The 19,207-nt window shown below is 49.3% G+C and overlaps 1 protein-coding gene across 2 annotated transcripts; it reads left to right on the forward strand.

Annotated features, from left to right (window-relative positions):
* Nucleotides 1–3,568: 3,568 nt before the first annotated feature.
* LOC137466575 (sushi, nidogen and EGF-like domain-containing protein 1) lies at nucleotides 3,569–6,508 on the forward strand. 2 transcript variants are annotated; one of them, XM_068178279.1, is made up of 6 exons: nucleotides 3,569–3,715; nucleotides 4,044–4,147; nucleotides 4,514–4,644; nucleotides 5,122–5,409; nucleotides 5,557–5,694; nucleotides 6,119–6,508. In XM_068178279.1, exons 1-6 carry the CDS (start codon nucleotides 3,705–3,707, stop codon nucleotides 6,398–6,400), a joined length of 954 nt encoding a protein of 317 aa, XP_068034380.1. In that variant the 5' UTR covers nucleotides 3,569–3,704; the 3' UTR covers nucleotides 6,401–6,508. The 2 variants fall into 2 exon arrangements, with proteins under 2 accessions (XP_068034380.1, XP_068034379.1); XM_068178278.1 differs by lacking the exon at nucleotides 3,569–3,715 and having other exon boundaries at nucleotides 4,019–4,147; nucleotides 4,514–4,648.
* The last annotated feature ends 12,699 nt before the right edge of the window (nucleotides 6,509–19,207 follow it).

Here is a 19,207-nt window from a genome sequence, read left to right on the forward strand (position 1 = left end):
CCTCCCCCAGTTTCCCCCACAGTGTTCCCATTCCCCCCCAATTTGTTTCTGTTCCCTCCACAGTGCCTCCCAATGCATCCCAGTTTCTCAGTGGGGGAACGTAGTGTCCTTCCCAGTGTCTCCCAGCATGTCCCAGTATCTGCCTGTATCTTCACCAGTGTTCCCACTGTCCCCCAGCAGGTCCCAGTCCCCCCACTGTGCCCCCCATGGGGGACATGTGTGGAGACATCGTCATATGCTGGGGACATGCTGGAGGTCCCCATGGGCACCCACTGGGGATATGGAGACACATAGGGGATAGGGGAACCATGGGCCCCTTCCTCCCTCCCAAAAGACCTCACAACATCATCATCTCCATTTTTTGGCCATTTTAGGCCACTTTTACACACTTTCCACATTTTATCCAGGGAAAACAGATCACTGAGACCATCCTGACCTCTGACTGCTCCAAATCCTGCACCTGCCGGGGACCCAGGGGCCTCCAGTGCCACCCCTTCACTTGTCCCTTAGGCCACACCTGCGCCCTCCGTGACAGCACCCACACCTGCATCACACGCTTGGGGTGTTGCGCCCTGTCCCCTGCCACCCGCTTCGTCACCCTTGATGGCATCACTGGGTCCACTCTGGCCACTGGCATCTATGTGGTGGCCAGCATATATGGCCGTTGGGACTGTGTGTGGTTCTGGCTGCTGGGGGATGTCAGGGACATTGGGGACCAGCCAGCAGTCACCTCTTCACCCCCTCACGGCCTCATCACCATGTGGAGAAACAGGAAGGTCTGGGTAAGTTGTCATCACCCTGGCCCATACCCAAAAATGTTGTCACCACTGCATGTTGTCACCCTAAACGTCCTTCTGACCTTCATTTTAATAATAAAAAAAAATTGATATTTTTTTCCTAATTTCAGACCTGGTAAGAGTCCACATGGGTTGTCCCATCCCCCCTGTACCACAGGATGTTCTTACCTTAATTTTGCCCCAAATTGCTCTATTCTGCTCATAGTTTCCTGCCAGCGAAATACCTGTGTGAGAGGCTAAGAAACATCCATAAATTGATTCACCCCATACTTTTGACCAAAATTGCTCTTTCTTCTCCCAATTTCATGTCAGAGAAGCACCTACATGGGTTGTCCCTTGTCCTACCCACACCATGCCTTGATTCATCCCATCACTTTTCCACAAACTCCCTCTTTTCCACCCAGATTCCTCCAACTACCCTTCATCCCTGTATCACCCCAAATCCCCTTTTTTCCCTTAATTTGGTGTTGTCCAGCTCAACAGCCCACCCCTCTGCCTGCTGAGTTCCTGGGACCGTTGACCATCATAGAGATGCACACGACCCTCCACATCAGCCGAATATGCTGGTGGAACTGTGTGCTGCAGGGGTGACAGTGGACGTGCCCAGGGAAGTGTGGGCGATGGTCTGTGGCCTCTGCGGTAACTACAAAACTATGATGGTGCCGCTGGCAACACCCTGCAAGGGCCCGATGGGACAGTGGTGAGTGATGTGCAGGCACTGGCCGAGGCCTGGCGGGCACCTGACATCACCCAGGTGGGTGACACCACAGGGAGACTGGGGGAGGGGGGATTGGGGGGATTTGGGTATCTTGGGAGTGGCACTAGGGGGAAGAGTGCCAAAAAAAGGGGAGAAAAATTGCCTAAAAAAGAGGGAAAGGATCCCCCCAAAAGGGGAAAGAAGGCCCAAAAGATGGAAAAGAGACCAAAAAGGGGAAAAGGAGTTCCCCAAAAGGTAGAAAAGAGCCCTGAAAAGATGGGAAAGGAGACCAAAATGAGGGGGAAGATCCAAAACTGGGGAAAGAACCCCAAAATTCAGGAAAAGAGACCAAAAAAGGAGCAAGAGCACGGGGGCGGAGGGGGGGAGGTGTGGGAATAACCCCAAAAGATGGGAAAAGAGACCTGTAAATGAGGAAAGGAGCCAGCAGATGAAAAGAACTGAGACAAGTGGAAAGAGATCAGAAAAGGAGAAAAGAGGGGGAAAAAAGTCAAAAGAACCCCCCAAATGAGAATAAAAACTCAAAGATGGGAAAAGACACCAAAAATGAGTGAAGGACCCAAAAATAGGGAAAAAGAATATTAAAAAGTGAGGAAGAGCACAAAAACTAGGGGGAAAGAGATACACCAGAAACGGGGGAAAGAATGCCCCACAAAGGGGGGAAGAAGAGTGGGAGAAGCACAAGAAAAGGGGAGAAAAAAGAGTCGAAAACAAGTCCAAAAATAGGGAAAAAGAATATTAAAAAGTGAGGAAGAGCACAAAAACTAGGGGGAAAGAGATACACCAGAAACGGGGGAAAGAATGCCCCACAAAGGGGGGAAGAAGAGTGGGAGAGAAGCACAAGAAAAGGGGAGAAAAAAGAGTCCAAAACAAGGGAAAAGTGAATAAAAGGGAGGAAGAGCCCCTCAAATTGAGGAAAGAGACCAACAACATAGGGGAAAGAGTTCAAAAATGGGCATAACCAGTCCAGAAAAGGGGGGAAAAAACCCTAAACTGGGGGAAACTGCCAAAAAGTCCACCTCGATTTTGCCTTTCTTCCCACCCAGTGATGTGGAAAATTGACATTTCACCTGGGTGGCCGCGCCTTTCACTGACGTCATCCTCAAACAGCTTCAGATCCGGAAAACCCGGATTTTTATAAGTCCTAAAACTCTGCTTTTGTCCCCAGAATAAAACCTGAGACAAAACGCCATTTGCTGGTGATCTGGGATAAAATTCTGGGAATTCTGGGAAAACAGGAATGTGGGAATATGCTGGGGGGCAGTGGGGGGTGGGGAGGGCTGTTCCCACCCTGTCCTGCCGCGGGCAGTTCCGTGTCCCCCATTCCCCCCGCCCCCCCCGTCGGTCAATATTTCCCAACACCTGAGTCCCACGGGGGGGAAGGGCCGGGGGGGACCCGGATGTTTGGTGAGGGGAGGGGGATCCGGATGTCTGATTCTACCTGGGGAAGTGTATGCTACGGCACACCTGGAGGGGACCCCTCACCAGTATCCCCAGTTCCTCCCAGTACATGCCAGTACCGCCCCCCCCCCCAGACCCCCGCAGTGTGCCTCCCGGTATCCCCAATCTCTCCCAGTACAACACCCCCCCTACCCCCCAGTCTCTTCCAGCCTCCCTCAGCTGGCCCCAGTATACCCTCATTGTCTCTAGTCCCTCCCAGTGCATTCCAGTCTTCCCTCACTATTCACCATGGTGTTCCCAAACCCCTCCCAGTTTCTCCCAGTCCCCCGAAGTCCCTCCTCCTGCATCCTAGTGTCATTCAGTGACCCCCCCACCAGTGCCCATTTAAGCCTTGCAGTGTCTCCCAGTACATCCCAGCATTCCCTAATTCTTCCCAATGCATCTCAGTAACTCCCAGTTTCCCTCCCCAGTGCCCCTCCAACATTCTCAGTGACTTCTAGTACGTTCCAGTAACCCCCAGTGCCTCCCAATGCATCCTAGTCACACTCAGTGCCCCCCTGCCAGTGTCCCCTCCAGCCTTCTCAGTGTCCCCCAGCACATCCTAGCCCCCATCCCAGTGTACCCCCCAGTCCATTCCAATCCCCACCATTTGCAGTCTGGGCAGAGACGGAACTGCCTGGGGCCCTGGGAGGTGCCACCTGGGGGTGTCCAATGTCATCCCCCACCCCCTCACCTGTCCCCTCCCTGGGCATATAGTGGCTCCAGTCACAGCACTGGGACAGACTGGGACCATGGGAGTGCAGTGAGTGGGGACTGGTGGGCATGGGGGACTTGGGGACATATGGGACATGGGGGCATATGTGGGACATGCTGGACACAGGAGAATATGGGAGACCACTGAGGACACGTGAGACATGGGGCACATGGGGGACATGGGGATATGGAGGGGGGGCATGAGGGACATAGGAAGGACAAGAGGACATGGGGGGGTCATTGGGGACACTGAGGACATTGAGGGAGACATGGAGGGGCATGGGGGAATAGGGGGGCACTGGGGACATGGGGAAGATGGAGGGGTCACAGGGGATGTGGGCACAAGGTTGATAGGGGATCCCCTCACACTCCCCCAGGCCTGGACACATGAAGGTCTCCCACATTGTCATCCTTCTCCTCCTCAGCCACGCAGAGGAGTGGGGACCCCTGAGAACATTGGGGACCCCTGTGGGATCCATGGGTGAGTTTGGGTCCCAGGCTTATAGTGGGGAGGTGCCAGTCCCATACTGGGAGGTTCTGGAGTGATCCCGGGGATTCTAGGCCCATACTGGGAGGTCCCACTCCCACACCAGGAGGTCTCAGGCCCATACTGGAAGGTCCCAGCTCCATACTGGGACATCCCAGTCCCCTACCAGCAGGCCCTATGCCCACACTGGGAGGTTCTGGGGTGACACTGGGGGTCCCTGACACATATGGGGAGTCCCAGGCCCATATTGGAAGGTCCCAACTCCACACTGGGAGGTCCCAGGTGCCACTGGGTGTGTTCACCAGGTGGTGTCCTGTGTGCCACCTGTATCCCAGGTGTGTTACAGGTGTGTGTCCCCAGGTAGGATCCTGTACCCCTTCGGACCAGGCGTGGGGGATGAGGCCACCCACCATGAGGATGACGGGACAAGCCCTGAGATCTTCCTGCAGGAAAACTTCTCCTTCTTTGGGCATGCCTACCGCTCACTCTATGTGGGTCATGTGACTGGGGGGACATGGGGGAAGTGGCATTTGGTGGGTAACACAGGTGGAAGGTGACACCAAGGGGAGGGTGATGAGTTGGATGCAGCCACCAGAGCTGATGTCACCTCTTCCTCCTCCTCCTCCTCCTCCTTGACTGCGTTGGTGAGTGGGGACCCCTGGGGACATCAGGGATACCCGTGGAGGTCCCTGAAGACACTGGGGACACCTGTGGGACCCTCAGGTGGTTTTGGGGTTCTAGGTCCATACTGGTGGATTCTGGGGTGACACTGAGGCTCCCAGGCCCATACTGGGAGGTTCTGCGGTGACTGACTAGAGGTGGGGGGTCATCACAGTTGAGGCCACCATGACAGGGATCACCATAGTTGAGATCCCCATGACTGGAGACACTGTACCTGGGACCACTGTAGAGGGGTCACTGTGGTTGGTGCCACCCAGGTGTGTCCCATGCGTGACCTTTGCCTGCAGGTGAACAACAATGGTGTGGTGTCCTTCGGGACAATGGTCCCGGAGTTCACCCCCCAGCCCTTTCCGCTGCCAGGCCACTGCCCGTTTGTGGCGCCGTACTGGGCTGATGTGGACATCCGTCTGGGAGGGGATGTCTTCTACCGGCAGAGCCGGGACCCCCAGCTGCTGGCACGCCTGGCCCAGGACCTGGCACCTGCTGTGCCACCTGGGGACCCGCCTCCACAGCCTACCTGGGCATTTGTGGCCACCTGGGACCATGTGGCCTATTTTGGGGCTGCCTCGGACAAGGTGGGATATGGAACAAGGTGGGGGGGCTCAAATATCTTGACCTTCAACCATGATGTCCCTAACCATGGTGGCACCAATGGTTTGGGGACACAGGGATGGAGACATAGCTGGGGGTCACAGTAACATGGTGACAATGTCCCCCTGCAGGTGAACACCTTCCAGGCTGTGCTGGCCTCAGATGGTGTCACCTGCTTTGTCGTGCTCAACTACGGAGACTTGCAGTGGACAACTGGCATTGCTAACCACGGGGACCCACACACTGGCCTAGGGGGCATCCCTGCACAGGTGGAGATACAGAGAGGGACAGGAGACACTGGGCATGGGTACCTTCCTGTGCAGATGAGGACAGTCCAAGAGATGGGGGACACTCAGCTAGGAGGGATTATGGGCTTGATGGGGGGAAAGCATTTTGGAGTGGAATTAAGGGGATTTGTGTGTAATTAAAGGGATTTGGGGTGAAATTAGGGGGATTTTAAGTAGGATTTAAGGGAATTTGGGGCAGAATTAAGGGAATTTGTAGTGAAATCAGGGAGATTTGGTCTGAAACCAGAGGTATTTTAGGGGGAATGAAGTGGATTTGGGGTGAAATGAAGCTCATTTTCAGTAAAATTCAATGGAAATTTGGGCAAAATTTACCCCCTACCTTCTCCCATCCCCCTGTTCCCCTCCCTTCATGTCCGCCCCTGTTCCTCCATCATCCCTCCTGCAGGCTGGGTTCAACAGCGGAGATGATGTCCACTACTACAATGTGCCAGGGTCACGCACACCCGCAGTGCAGAGCCTCAGCCACCACAGCAACCTGGGGGTCCCAGGACGCTGGGCCTTCCGTGTTGACCACTTTGAGGCCACTGAGGGACCCTCCGAGACTCCTGGCATCCTGTCAAAGACACCTGAGGCCCCCAGGAGTCTGTTGCCACCCCACAAGACCCTCTCAGTATCCCCCAAGCCCCCAAGGATCACAGAGGAGCAGGCCTATGTCTGCGGGTCATGAGCAGGTGACACCTGGGACACTTGGGGTAGGGGGTTAGCCTAACAGCCCTCACCCCACCCCCACAGAAGGATGTGCCCCCAGGGAGGTTGCATTATGGTGGAAACAGCAATAAACACTCACTGAGCAACACCTGTGTCAGATGTGAGTACACAGATGCATGTGGGCAGCAACACAGATGTCATGTGTGGAATGGGTACGTATCCCCACCAGTTCCCATGAAGGTGACGGAATCAGCTGAGGAGGGAAATTGTCAGTGAGAGGTGACAATATCTGGGTTGTACATGGGTGTGACAGACGCACACCTGAGTCACAAAGAGGTGTGGCATAGATACATCTGGATGTTATGAACAAAGTTTCCAGGTGTTTCCCAGAGAGGCAGGCAGGGCCTTCCTAGTTCCCATGGCAACACTGGAATGACTGGTGGCTACCGATATTTAAATGTTACTTAGTTAATTGTTCTGTTTGTTTTCTCTAAACTACCCAAAGGTAACCTGCCTTCCCCCCCACCACACTGACATTCTGGGACTAACATGCAAATAAGAAAACCCCCTGGGATCATGGGAGTATTTTTTGGGGGTAAAGACACAGCTAAATAAAAAACTAAACCCAGTAGAGGGGGATAGACAAATGCCCTAGCTGAGGAAGAGGGGAAACACATCCCCTGATCGACTTTTGTCTGTCACCATCACCTAAAAGCAACTAGACTAGGGTGGGCTGGGGCAAGTGGAGATGGAAGAGACAGAGAGCCCTGGTGCTGCCACCAGGGAAGGAGTGGGGACAGCTGTTGCTCTGGACTTCAGCAACAGACTCTGCACTCCACACTTCCTCACCCTTTGACCACCAGTTGTGCCACAGGGAAGAAGAAGGGACTGCTGTTGCTCTGGACTTCAGTGACAGACCCTGCATGCCTCCTTCCTTTCGGCCACCTGCAAGAGCTACAACAATGGGGGCGAGCTCCTTTCAGGACCCCTGCCCAGATGATCTTTTTAATAAAAGAGCTGAACATTAATAAAGGCATAAGCCCTGTTCATTTCATGGATAACATCTGATGTAAAATGTATTACACCTGGACAGCACTCAGCTCATGCACTCCTACATGGTGTTACACCTGGACAACACCTGAGTTCCACCTGCATAACACCTGCTGCAATACAGCAGTCCACCTGGACAATGCCTGGGTTACACAGAGGTGTAGCATGACCAGGACACCACCAGCCCAGCCAAGGGCCCCAACACGGACACCAAGGGCAGAATAAAGGAAAGGGTTTGTGTTACAGTTAGGGGTTAGTGGTTAGGGTTAGGGCTATGGTTTGGTTAGGAGTAGGGCTAGGACTTACAGTTTGTGTAGGTTAGAGTTAGATTAAGGCTTATTGTTTGGGTCAGAGTTTTGGGATGCTTTTATTAAATCGCTGTAAGGTTTAACGCAATATTGGAGTGGCCTAATTTTTCATTATTAATATGTGTAGTTATCCTTTTGGGGGCAGGATGTCATAGATACTAATGCAGTGCTAGATTTTTGGTGCGAAATATTTTTTAGTCCAGGGTGCAGGGATGGTGCAGCGGAACTTCTAAAGTGATTGTTCTGATTTGAAAGCAAAACCAATGAGAGACTCCAAGTTAGAAATACAATTTATTAGGAAAGGTAAAAAGGAAAACAAAATCAGTGCAATAATACAAAAGAAAAACCACTGACAGAGTCAGAATACAACCTGACACCCCTTTGGTCAGCATGTTGGTAGTAGTCCAAATTGGAGTGGCTGCAGTCCTCCTGGAGTGGCAGATGTGGTTCTGTTGGAGCAGTGGTCCTGTAGAAGGGTGTAGTCTTCCTCTGAAGGTCTAGTGAAAAACCCCAAGCTGTTCCTCTTAGAAACCTGTGGGAAGGCTATCTTCTCTGTCCCAAACCCCAGAATATATCTATGTGGGGATGCTTAGCTCCTCCTACCCTGGGCAGAGCATCTCACAATGGGCTGATGTCATTCTTAGTCATGTGGTGGGTCCTTGATTACCCGTTAAACAGAAATGGCTCCTGGAGGGAGTTATGTCTGAGTCGTGTGGCAAGACATTGATGGGCCCATTAACAGGAGATAAGGAAAACTGCCCAGAAGACAACTGCTACACAGATGGCAATAGAAAACATCTTGCTTCTCAGTCTAGGACGGTGATCCAATATGAAGGCCTATTTTGCTTTACACCAACCCAGTCCTCTCTTACAGATCTTTGGTGAAGACAAAGGGGTCAGGGTTTACTTTCTAAATTAGTTACACTTTCAAAAATCTGTTTATTAATTGTCACCAAGATCGCTTAGGAGCAGCTTATCATTGGTGTGAGGAGGAGCCCAGAAGAGAAGGGGCTGATAAAGATGTCTCAAACACTGAGAACCATCCAAGGACTGTTGGTGAAGAAGCAAGAACATGATGTGACTGTGGAAGGGGCCATGCGGGGCTAGGGCACCACTTTTCTGGCACTAACATCCTTTTTCTAGTCCCTGGAGACCCAACAAACTAAAGACAGCATCAGCACAGGAAAAGGCAGGATCTGTCAAATGAAGACTGATCTAGCAGGGAGGAAGAAGTGACCACCACTTTGGGGGAGGAAGAACCACCCCCAAAGCCTCCAATCCACTTCAAGAAAGATCTGAAATAATAGGCTGAGCATGAGAATTAATGTCCAGAGACAGTCACAGCTATCTGTCTGTAAAATGCTATCAACACCAAGCCCAGGCACTGCCTCCAAGACTGTGATTATCCCATCGCTTCCCTCCCTCCCTCCCTCCCTCCCTCCCTCCCTCCCTCCCTCCTTTCCTTGGCAGCTCTGGACAGAGTTCTGTATCTGAAACTTCTGTATCTGAAAGGTCTGCGGCCTTATGGCTCAGGAAGTGGCCAGGGTGACATTCAATGAGATGTCTGCAGAGGAATCCACATGGATCTGTCTCTTTTCCTTCCCTGTAGGAGGTACCTCTGGTCCTCATGGCAGAGACCCTGGTGCCCACCTCAGAAGAGCTGTGATGGGAGCTGAAGTTTGTGTAGGGGTGGGGAATGGCCGGTGCCCCCCTCAAGGAGCTGGGAATGGACACTGATCCTTTGCTGACTCTCATGTATGTATATGATAATTTGTGCAAATAAGATTGATCACATATTTGATGCAGTCATGTACTATTAAAATATACTCTTATAAAAGTTTTTAAGAAAGAAAAAATAAAATGCACAAGCCAGAGATGGGGATTGCAACACCAGGTTGAAACCACCTGTACAAAGGAGGGAGGGCTTCATTTGCAAAGTAGTAATCATGGCCAGCCTGAAGATGGATAATCCGTCAAGGTGGTCCGAGGAACGCCTGGATGATGAAGACACCCAAGAGTGAGATATCCAGAACCATCAGGGAGATACATCTGAATACCGAACTCCGGGAACACAATCACGGTTGATCATCACTCTCCGGATGGGTTCTGTTCAACTAGCCACAGTGAAAGAACTTCACATGAATAGGTGCAGCCCTCAGGCAAGAAAAAACGTATGAAAATAGAACAGTTGGTGTGAAGCATAGGGGAATCTCTGCTGCAGTAGTTGAACCTGTGTCTCAACCAGGCTTTTTTTCTGTTTTAATTCTCTAAATTTCTGTTGGGGTTGAAATGAACAGGGCTTATGCCTTTATTAATGTTCAGCTCTTTTATTAAAAAGATCATCTGGGCAGGGGTCCTGAAAGGAGCTCGCCCCCATTGTTGTAGCTCTTGCAGGTGGCCGAAAGGAAGGAGGCATGCAGGGTCTGTCACTGAAGTCCAGAGCAACAGCAGTCCCTTCTTCTTCCCTGTGGCACAACTGGTGGTCAAAGGGTGAGGAAGTGTGGAGTGCAGAGTCTGTTGCTGAAGTCCAGAGCAACAGCTGTCCCCACTCCTTCCCTGGTGGCAGCACCAGGGCTCTCTGTCTCTTCCATCTCCACTTGCCCCAGCCCACCCTAGTCTAGTTGCTTTTAGGTGATGGTGACAGACAAAAGTCGATCAGGGGATGTGTTTCCCCTCTTCCTCAGCTAGGGCATTTGTCTATCCCCCTCTACTGGGTTTAGTTTTTTATTTAGCTGTGTCTTTACCCCCAAAAAATACTCCCATGATCCCAGGGGGTTTTCTTATTTGCATGTTAGTCCCAGAATGTCAGTGTGGTGGGGGGGAAGGCAGGTTACCTTTGGGTAGTTTAGAGAAAACAAACAGAGCAATTAACTAAGTAACATTTAAATATCGGTAGCCACCAGTCATTCCAGTGTTGCCATGGGAACTAGGAAGGCCCTGCCTGCCTCTCTGGGAAACACCTGGAAACTTTGTTCATTACAGGGATCATTTAATAAATTTTCATTAATTAATAAATTGGAGCATTTTCATTTATGACATTGACCATGGGTTTGGGGCCCTGCGGCGCCAGGCGGGGCGATCCCGGTTATCCCGGGACCCTGCAGGAGCCCGGAACAGTGAGAGACCCCGGGCTAAACATTAGCACCAGGGCCTGAGGGAGCCTCCCTGTCCCAAATCCCCATCTGCAGCACTGGGGCAGCTCCCGGGATCTTTAGGGCACGGAGCAGCCGGAGGTGGGCGTTTGAAGTGCCTCTCTTGGGGCACCATTTTATTCCGAGACAGAGGATTCCCGCAGGGTTGGAGACCCTTGGGGGCCCAATAAGGAGGGTCAGAAGGGGCTCCCATGGTTTTTCAACCTGAGAAAGGCGGTTTCAAGCACCTCTCGTTGCTTGGAGCACTGGTACAGCTCCAGCATGGGCGGCCCTAGGCGATCTGTGGGAGCCGGGAGTGGCTGCCCAAGGCCACAGAGGTGCCACAGAAGCTGCAGGGCCACTGTGCAGGAGGAGCGGCAGCACTGCCCTAGAGAGGAGCTGGGCACAGTGGTGGCTCTGGGGCGCTGCCGAGAGAGCGCAGTGATTCCCAGGGCCGCGGCAGTGCCTGACGGGCGCCTTCCTGGAATCTTCCTGGGGAGTGCCAGGCTGTGTTAAGAGTGCAGATGCCTTGGGGGCTGGGAGCGGCTGCGAGGGCTATATTGGGCAGCCCTGGGTGCACCTGGCGGCCCGTGGGCCCCCAGCGCAGGCAGGTCTGTGTGGCCGGGCCGGCACTGTCTTCACAGTGGGCTCCAAGAGGAGCAGCCCAGCCCGATCGTGGCCATGAGGAACATGGTGGGGCTTAGGGGCTGGGCGGAACTGGGCTTGGAGGAAAAAGGCTGATGGAGAGTAGTTGAAGAATTTTCAAACACCCAGTGGGAAACTATTTTAAAACCATGTGCTGTACGGTGTGTTATAGACCGTGTTTCCTTCAAGATTCTTTAATTAAGAGTAGATTTAAATTTTTTTGTGGGTTAATAAAAAGCTTCTTTTGCTGTGCAGGTTCCAGGCAGCCTCTGCTGCCCAGCTGGGCAGTGTTTCTCTGTCACACACGTGCGGAGGGAGTTGGGCCCTCAGGATTGTTGGTGCTGCTCACGGAGTGTCCTCACAAAGGGGATTTAGGGAGATCCACAGTCAGAGGCATTTCAGCTTCACACCTTTATGTGCACTTCGCAGCTTTTTTTTTCTGGAAAAAAATTAACTTTTTGGAACTCAGATTTCACTGTAACTGTTGGAAGGGATTAACTATTGCAGCATTCTAAGGCAGTGTGTTTAAGATGAAGTGTATTTGTTTAAGGGCCTCCTGGTTCTCCAGCCTGGGTGTTGTGACTTTGTGAAAAACATGTTCACTCTCCTGTGAAAATTTAAAAAGTTTAATAAAGGACAATAGGAGACAAGGACCATAGAGCAAAGGTTATCACAGCCGGGTGCATCTTGCCACTCAGCCACGATCACACTGTGAGAAACTGTGTGGAATTTAAAGGGTTTATTAAACCTTAACAAAAATACAAGAAAAGGAATAAGGAAAAGCAGACCTGTTAGGAATGTGACCCTTGACTCAGCCAATATATCAAACAGCAATTCAATTTATTAATTAATATGGTAACATATGAGCAAAGACAGCGCTGGGTACAGTGCTGGCGGTTTTCCCCTCCAACTGCACACTGGTTGTTGGGCTTGCTGGTATTTATCAATTATATTAATGCATATTCATAATCTTTTCCCAGTTTCTAGGCGACCTTTCGACAGTTTCCATTTCTACCTTTAACATCACAATTCTATACTTCAGGATCGTAAATCTATGATGGTGTTATCGGTAAAAATTGACCCAGCCAAATCAAAAAAGAAAAGAACAATTTTTATTATAGCAATAAAATTCTATCTCAGCCAGCCACAAAGAAAAGGACAGTGCCAAGCCTGGGATCAGCGCTGGATGTGACACAGGTCCAACCGCTCTAGCAGAGGGTCTCCTATGCTTCACACCATCCATTCTGCACGAGCAGTTTTTATACAGTTTATTTTGCTGGAGGCCGGGATTTCGTCTATCAGCCTTTTTTTTCCATTCAAAGTCCCACATATTCATGAAGTCTCTTTTGTCTGCTTGGGGTTGAACAATTCGAGGTCCAGGAAGCGATGTACATTGAGGATTGAGTTATGGGAACCCGGCATTGAGATGCATCTTCCAGAGGTTCCAGTAATCCCAATTTCGGGTAGTTGTTGGGATAATCATCGCTTGGGAGTTCCTAGATCATCTTGAGAAATGGCCCATCTCCGAGCGAGCCACATGTATTAACTTGCAAATGAAGCCTTATCGTCAATGGTTTCAACATACGTGAGGTAACCCCCTTGCCCTGGCTCACCTGCTTTATGTCTATTTTTTAAATCATAGAAAACCTCTACCCATATATCACTTTATAAGTGCGAATTATACATACTACACATAACAATCCCTCCCCTTCTATAGTAACACCTTAATTCGTGCTTTTCCTAAAAATTCTACATTTCCCTTGTTGATCCCGTGTAGTTACCTTCTAATACTAAAAACTTCCTTAGTACCTTGGGATCCCATCATCCCATTCCTGTCTTGGAATTTCCTGGTAAAACTTGTAAGCATCTCCTTCTCCGTTTATTTGCCCTTCAAACCTGGCCAAGGCTTCTGCTGCTCTGGTGTGTGGGTTTTCTTCTCCTAATTTCATGATTTTTGATACCTGATTAAATTTTCCTGTTGCGCATTCTGGATCTGTAGGCATGGCCGCCAACTGCATCCCCTGTACTACTGAGTGGATTAGTCTCATAAAACAGGGTATCAAGCAAGGCAGGATTATGATTCCAGCCACAGAACATACAATGAAAAATATTATCTTTTTCCACCAAGGCCCGTCAAACAAATGGTCCCACCAGGACACTTGGAGTACTGAGTTCCATTTCTGTATGGGAACAGGTGCTACATGTTTAATTTCAATCGCTAGGTCTCTAATAGTTTCCCCATAATCATCAATTTCTATACAGCATTCTGACTCATTAATTTCCCACACACTCCCCCTTCTTTGGCCAGCAAATAGTCAAGAGCTATCCTACTTTGATATACAAAATTTGGGAGTACTGCTTAGATAGCAGTTTGAGGGCATCCAAGGTGTGGTTGGATACAATTTCCACTACAGCCTGTAGTCTTATTAGGAGGTTTAATAAGTAAATCAGGGTCCTGTACCCCCAGGTCCCATCCTGGGCCCATGTAGCAGGACCACAGTATTCTATTATTCTTTCTGCAGGCCACTCTTCCTCACCCCAGGTCTGCCCCCCATCAAAGATAGGGAACTTATTTTTTAGACTCCTCTTTTTCCTGCTTAATGTCTCGTATAAGGGGGCCCCTAATGAACTGTGCTCAGAGTGAGGAAGGGTAAAGAAAACAGGCCTTATTAATCCTACCGTACATGATCCCTTCCTGTACGCCTTCTTTCCACAAATCAAATACAAACCATTTGGGGCTTTCCACCTAATTTTTGTGCTTTCAGGCTCTTTCCAGTATTTACCTAATTCATTTGAAGACTGGTAAGGGTTAGCTCCAGGGCTTTTGTTCCATCAGAGTCGAATCTTATCACTCCATTCACACTGACTCCCTTTTTCTCTGCTCCAGTACCCTGCCAGGTTTTCTGGTTGCCAGATCCTGCTTTTGTTAAAAGAATTCACAGTTACAGTGGATACACACGGGGTGTATCCCACCACTTCAGTGTATTCTTTCTCCTCCCAGCTAAGGCAGAATGTTCCAATTACCCTTTTGTCTAGGATCCATCCCTCAGGCCTCTGAATTATTCTCGGGGTATTAGTATCTTCCCATTTTAACAGTTGCTCTGGTGCTAAACCCTCACCTTTCCGTGGCCACTTCTCTGTGGACTTGAGCCCTCTGCAGATCCAACAATTAGTCAGACCTAATTCCGTGGCAATTTCTTGCATCAAATCCACAAATAAATTTTCATCTGATGCAGGTAAGCCCCCGTTAGTGTATTCTTTCTCCAGCTGATCGTTTTGTTCACTTAAGGTTTTTAACCTCTTCTGTTCCATCCTTCTTTTTCTTACCTCTGCCTCCTGTCTTTTCAACTCCTGTGATACCTGTTTTATTTTGCTTTCTGGGTCCACCCCTTCCTTATTCCTTGAAGGCAAAATATCTTATCATACTGGAAACAAGCTCTGTCATCCTGATCTTCTAAAAGATCAAGGATAACTGGTTTGTTTCTGAGGGACTTTTTGCTCTCATAGTTTAAATTCTTCCCAACCCAGTATGTCTTACCTCCCATTGCACACATTCCTAATTGTAATTGGGAATGTGTAATTGTAATTGTAATTGTTGTCATAGCACAGGGGGTTTGCCTGAAAATAAGCTACAAACACTGACTCCGTTTTCCCCCCAACCCATACAGTGCGGCTACACTTATCACAGGCTGAGAGGGATACAGGTTGGGCATTCCTCTTATGTATTTTGTGCATTGACTGCCTGTCCTTAGGGGTTGCTCCTTGCAAGTGAAATTTGGTCCTTCCTTTTATTTTGTATTCCTCCTGTTGAGTGCCATTCTTGGAGCAAAGCGTCTTTGCTCCACCCCTGCTGCAGTTTCTTGGGGCTGGGGATGTCGGACCCTCCGACTCCCCCTGGACTGCCCCCCTTGGACAGTCAATATGCTTTGTCCGCACCCACCGTCGGGGCACCGCCCCTCCAGGTTGGAGGTGCTACTTATTGGCGCACTAATTTTGAGGCACGTTGCTAGACTCAGGTACATCAAGATTACTCCCACCACTAACATTCCTCTGCCTTTCCGAATGCCCACTGGGTGGCAACCAACGGCGGGGTAAACCATCTTCTTGGCAGCAAGAATAGTTTTCCGTGGTTTCATGCCAGGACCGAGCCGCATACGTCCATTTGAAAATGCCCCACCTGTGTAGCTTAACAGTGTCTGCACTGCAGGGTACCTTGTTTAACCTCCAGCACTCAACAGCAATAATTCGAGCTTTTGACCGTAGCTTACCCCTTAGCTCATCTTGAAATAAGCAAAACCAAATTGCAGAATCTTGTTCAATTATCCTCAATCTGGTAGCGAGCCCTAAGACATGGCTAGTCAAGCACTATTCTTGTTCCAGACACTTATCAAAAAACCCTCCCGTCAATTCCCCCTTCTGCAGTGCTTTACCCAAACCTCATTACAATATTCATAAATAAAATGCACAAATGGGTAACATCCACAGTCTGGTACAGAGCACCTTATCAGGTCTCTATCAGTAATTTACTTGGCCGCAGGGTCAGTTTCAGTTCTCCCGGGGGGGAGGTGATTTTCCACTCTGGTGTCCCTTCCTGGAGCTCAATCTTCTTCACTTGTGATGAGTGTGTCCACCCCTTTTCTGCTGTCCGTACTGCTGTATCTGTGGTGAGGAGGACAAGAAAGGGGCCTTCCCAGTGAGGTACTAGTGTAGCCTCCCTCCAAGTTTTTATGAGTACCTTGTCCCCAGGCTGTATTTTGTGTATGGAGAAGCCTAAGGGGGTGTTTTGCATTATTATTCCTTGCTTCCGTAACTTCTGAAGGTTCTTGCTTATGGCTATAAGGTAGGGCTGTAGCTGCCCATCTTCTATTTTTGGGTGTCCCACTGGCATGCCATGTTCATAAGGCATCCCATATAACATTTCAAAGGGGGAGAGCCCAGTCTCAGAATGTGGCATAATTCAAATGTTTAACAGAGCTAAGGGGAGGCATTTTACCCAGGACATTTTAGTTTCCATAATTAATTTTGCCAATTGGGCTTTCAATGTTTGATTTCACGACTATTCTGGAGCTCTGGGGGTGCCATGGGGTGTGGTATTCCCAGTGGATTCCCGGAATATCGGCCAGTTGCTTAATGACCTTTGAGGTGAAGTGTGTCCCATGATCTAAATCTATACAATTTACTATCCTGTATCGAGGTATGATTTCTTCCAATAGGAACCTTGATACCATTTAGGCTGTTGCCCGGGAGCATGGAAAAGCCTCTGCCCAATGGGTTAGCTTATCCACTATAACCAATAAAAATTTATACCTCCCCACTTAAGGCAGATCAGTAAAATCTACCTGAATCCTTTCAAAAGGCCGGGTGGCTTCCCAATGCCACCTGCCGGGTCTTAGCCCGATTAACTTTTTGACAGATCATACACCCCTGTACTTCTTGTTTTGCCAATTCATAGATTCCTTTACACCCAAAGAACTTCAAGAATTGTTCTGTGAGTGCCTGGGCCCCCCAATGTGTCTGTTGGTGCAACCTCCTCAGAATTTTTCTGGTATAATCCTTGGACAGTAATTCCCACACGTCTGGTAACAGCCACTTACCTTATTCCAACCGACCCCCGATCTTCTGGTACCCTTCAATCTCCCTTTAAGAAGGATGGAGGGGGGGTATTCTCAGACTTCCCCTTCCCCGATCTCTGGAGTGCTTACCTTTAGTAGGGCTGGGCTTTTTGACTCCTTGTCTGCTAGGTTATTTCCTCGGGTTCTAAACTGCCTTCCAGTCTGGTATCCTTTCACGTGGACTATGGCATTTACCTCTGGCCCTCTAATGGTCTCTAAAATTTTCCTGATTATTTCCTCATGCACCAACCCTCGCCCATGAGTATTAAGCAGCCCCCTTTCTTCCCAGATTTTTCCAAAGGTGTGTACTACCCCAAATGCATATTTTGAATCTGTGAAGATTGTTCCCCTTCTCCCTTTTAGTTTCTGTAAAGGTCTATATACTGCATATAGCTCGCAAGCTTGGGCTGACCAACTAGCACTCAGGGGTCTCGATTCCACCACCTCCCCAGTTTTCCCATTTATCACAGCATACCCGGATTTTCTTTTCCCATCAACAACCCTTGCTGACCCATCCACAAACCATTTTTCTCCATCTTCTAGTTCTTCTTCTTCCAAGTCAGGCCGTATTGTAGTCTGTAATTCCACCACCTCAGCACAATCATAAGAAGGAACCCCTGTGGCTTCCCCAAACATAAACTGGGCAGGATTTTATGCCGAAGTAGTTTCTAATTCTAAATCATGAGAGTGAATCAGGATGGCTTCATATTTCAGGAGCCTAGTGTCTGTCAGCCACTTATCCGCCTTCTGCTGTAAAATGCTCCTTACATTGTGGGGGGCGTAACCTACTAATGAGGCCCTGAGGGTTACTTTCTTGGCCTCCTCTACTAATATTGCTACTGCCACAATTGCTTGTAAGCAAGTGGGCCACTCCCTGCTCACAGGGTCCAAGAGTTTTGATACAAACCCAAGCAGTTTTCTTGCCCCTGCCCAGTCCTGAGTTAGGACTCCATGGACAATGTGATTATTAACATCCAGAAATAACTGGAAAGGTCTTTTTACATCTGGGATGCTCAATACTGGGGCTGCCATAAGGGTCTCTTTTAACTCTTTGAAACCCTCCTCATCCTGTTTTGTCCACTTAAGCCTGTAGGTGGTAAGTTTTTCATAAAGAAATCTTACTTTCTCACTGTAACCTTCGATCCATTGCCTGCAGTAACCCAGGAGCCCTAGTAACTGTCTGACTACCCTCTTTGTTTGTGGTGGAGGCAAGCAGGATCCCTGCTACCCTGTCAGGATCCAATTTCTTTTTACCTTTTGTAAGCCACTGTCCTAGGTATTTTACCTCGGGCTCCGTGAACTGTAGTTTAGATTTTGAAACCTTCAACCCCTTTTCTCCCAGAAAATTTAACAAGACAATAGTGCCAGTCCTTACATCATATTCCTTGGGACCGGCTACTAGTAGGTCATCCACACATTTCAGTAATTTGGTCCCTTGTACTGGCACAAATTCACTCAATAGTTTCTCAAGGGCTTGACCAAAGAGATTCAGTGAATCCACAAACCCCTGAGGCAGGGAGGTCCACCTTAGTTGCTGTTTTCTCTTTGTCTCTGGGTCTTCCCACTGGAAAGCAAAATAGTCCCGACTTTCCTTGGCTAAAGGACAAGTCCAGAAGGCATCCTTTAAATCTATGACACTATACTAAGTGTCCTCTGGAGATATGTTATTTGACAAGGTGTAGGGGTTTGAGACCATAGGGAACAAAGTTTTTGTTCTCTGATTTACAGCTCTCAAGTCCTGCACCAGCCGATAACTCCCATCTGATTTTTGCACTGCTAGAATAGGTGTGTTATGCCTTGACATACAAGGCTCCAGCATGCCCTTTTTTATTAAATCCTCTATTACAGCTTTTAATCCCTGTCTGCCTTCCATGGGGTTGGGATATTGTTTGATCCGAATAGGATTCTCTGGCCTCTCAATTTTGATGTGTATGGGTTCCATATCCAACCTTCCCACCTCCTCCTGGGTGTGGCAGACCTTGGGAATAATTTCTTTTTCCTCCTCAATAGTTAACTTATATAGACTTACCATGAGCTGTGAATTCTGTGCAATTAAATTTATCCCCAGGACCACCATCAA

This window comes from Anomalospiza imberbis, unplaced genomic scaffold (genome assembly GCF_031753505.1).
Source record: "Anomalospiza imberbis isolate Cuckoo-Finch-1a 21T00152 unplaced genomic scaffold, ASM3175350v1 scaffold_307, whole genome shotgun sequence".
In the NCBI taxonomy this organism is placed as follows: domain Eukaryota; kingdom Metazoa; phylum Chordata; class Aves; order Passeriformes; family Viduidae; genus Anomalospiza; species Anomalospiza imberbis.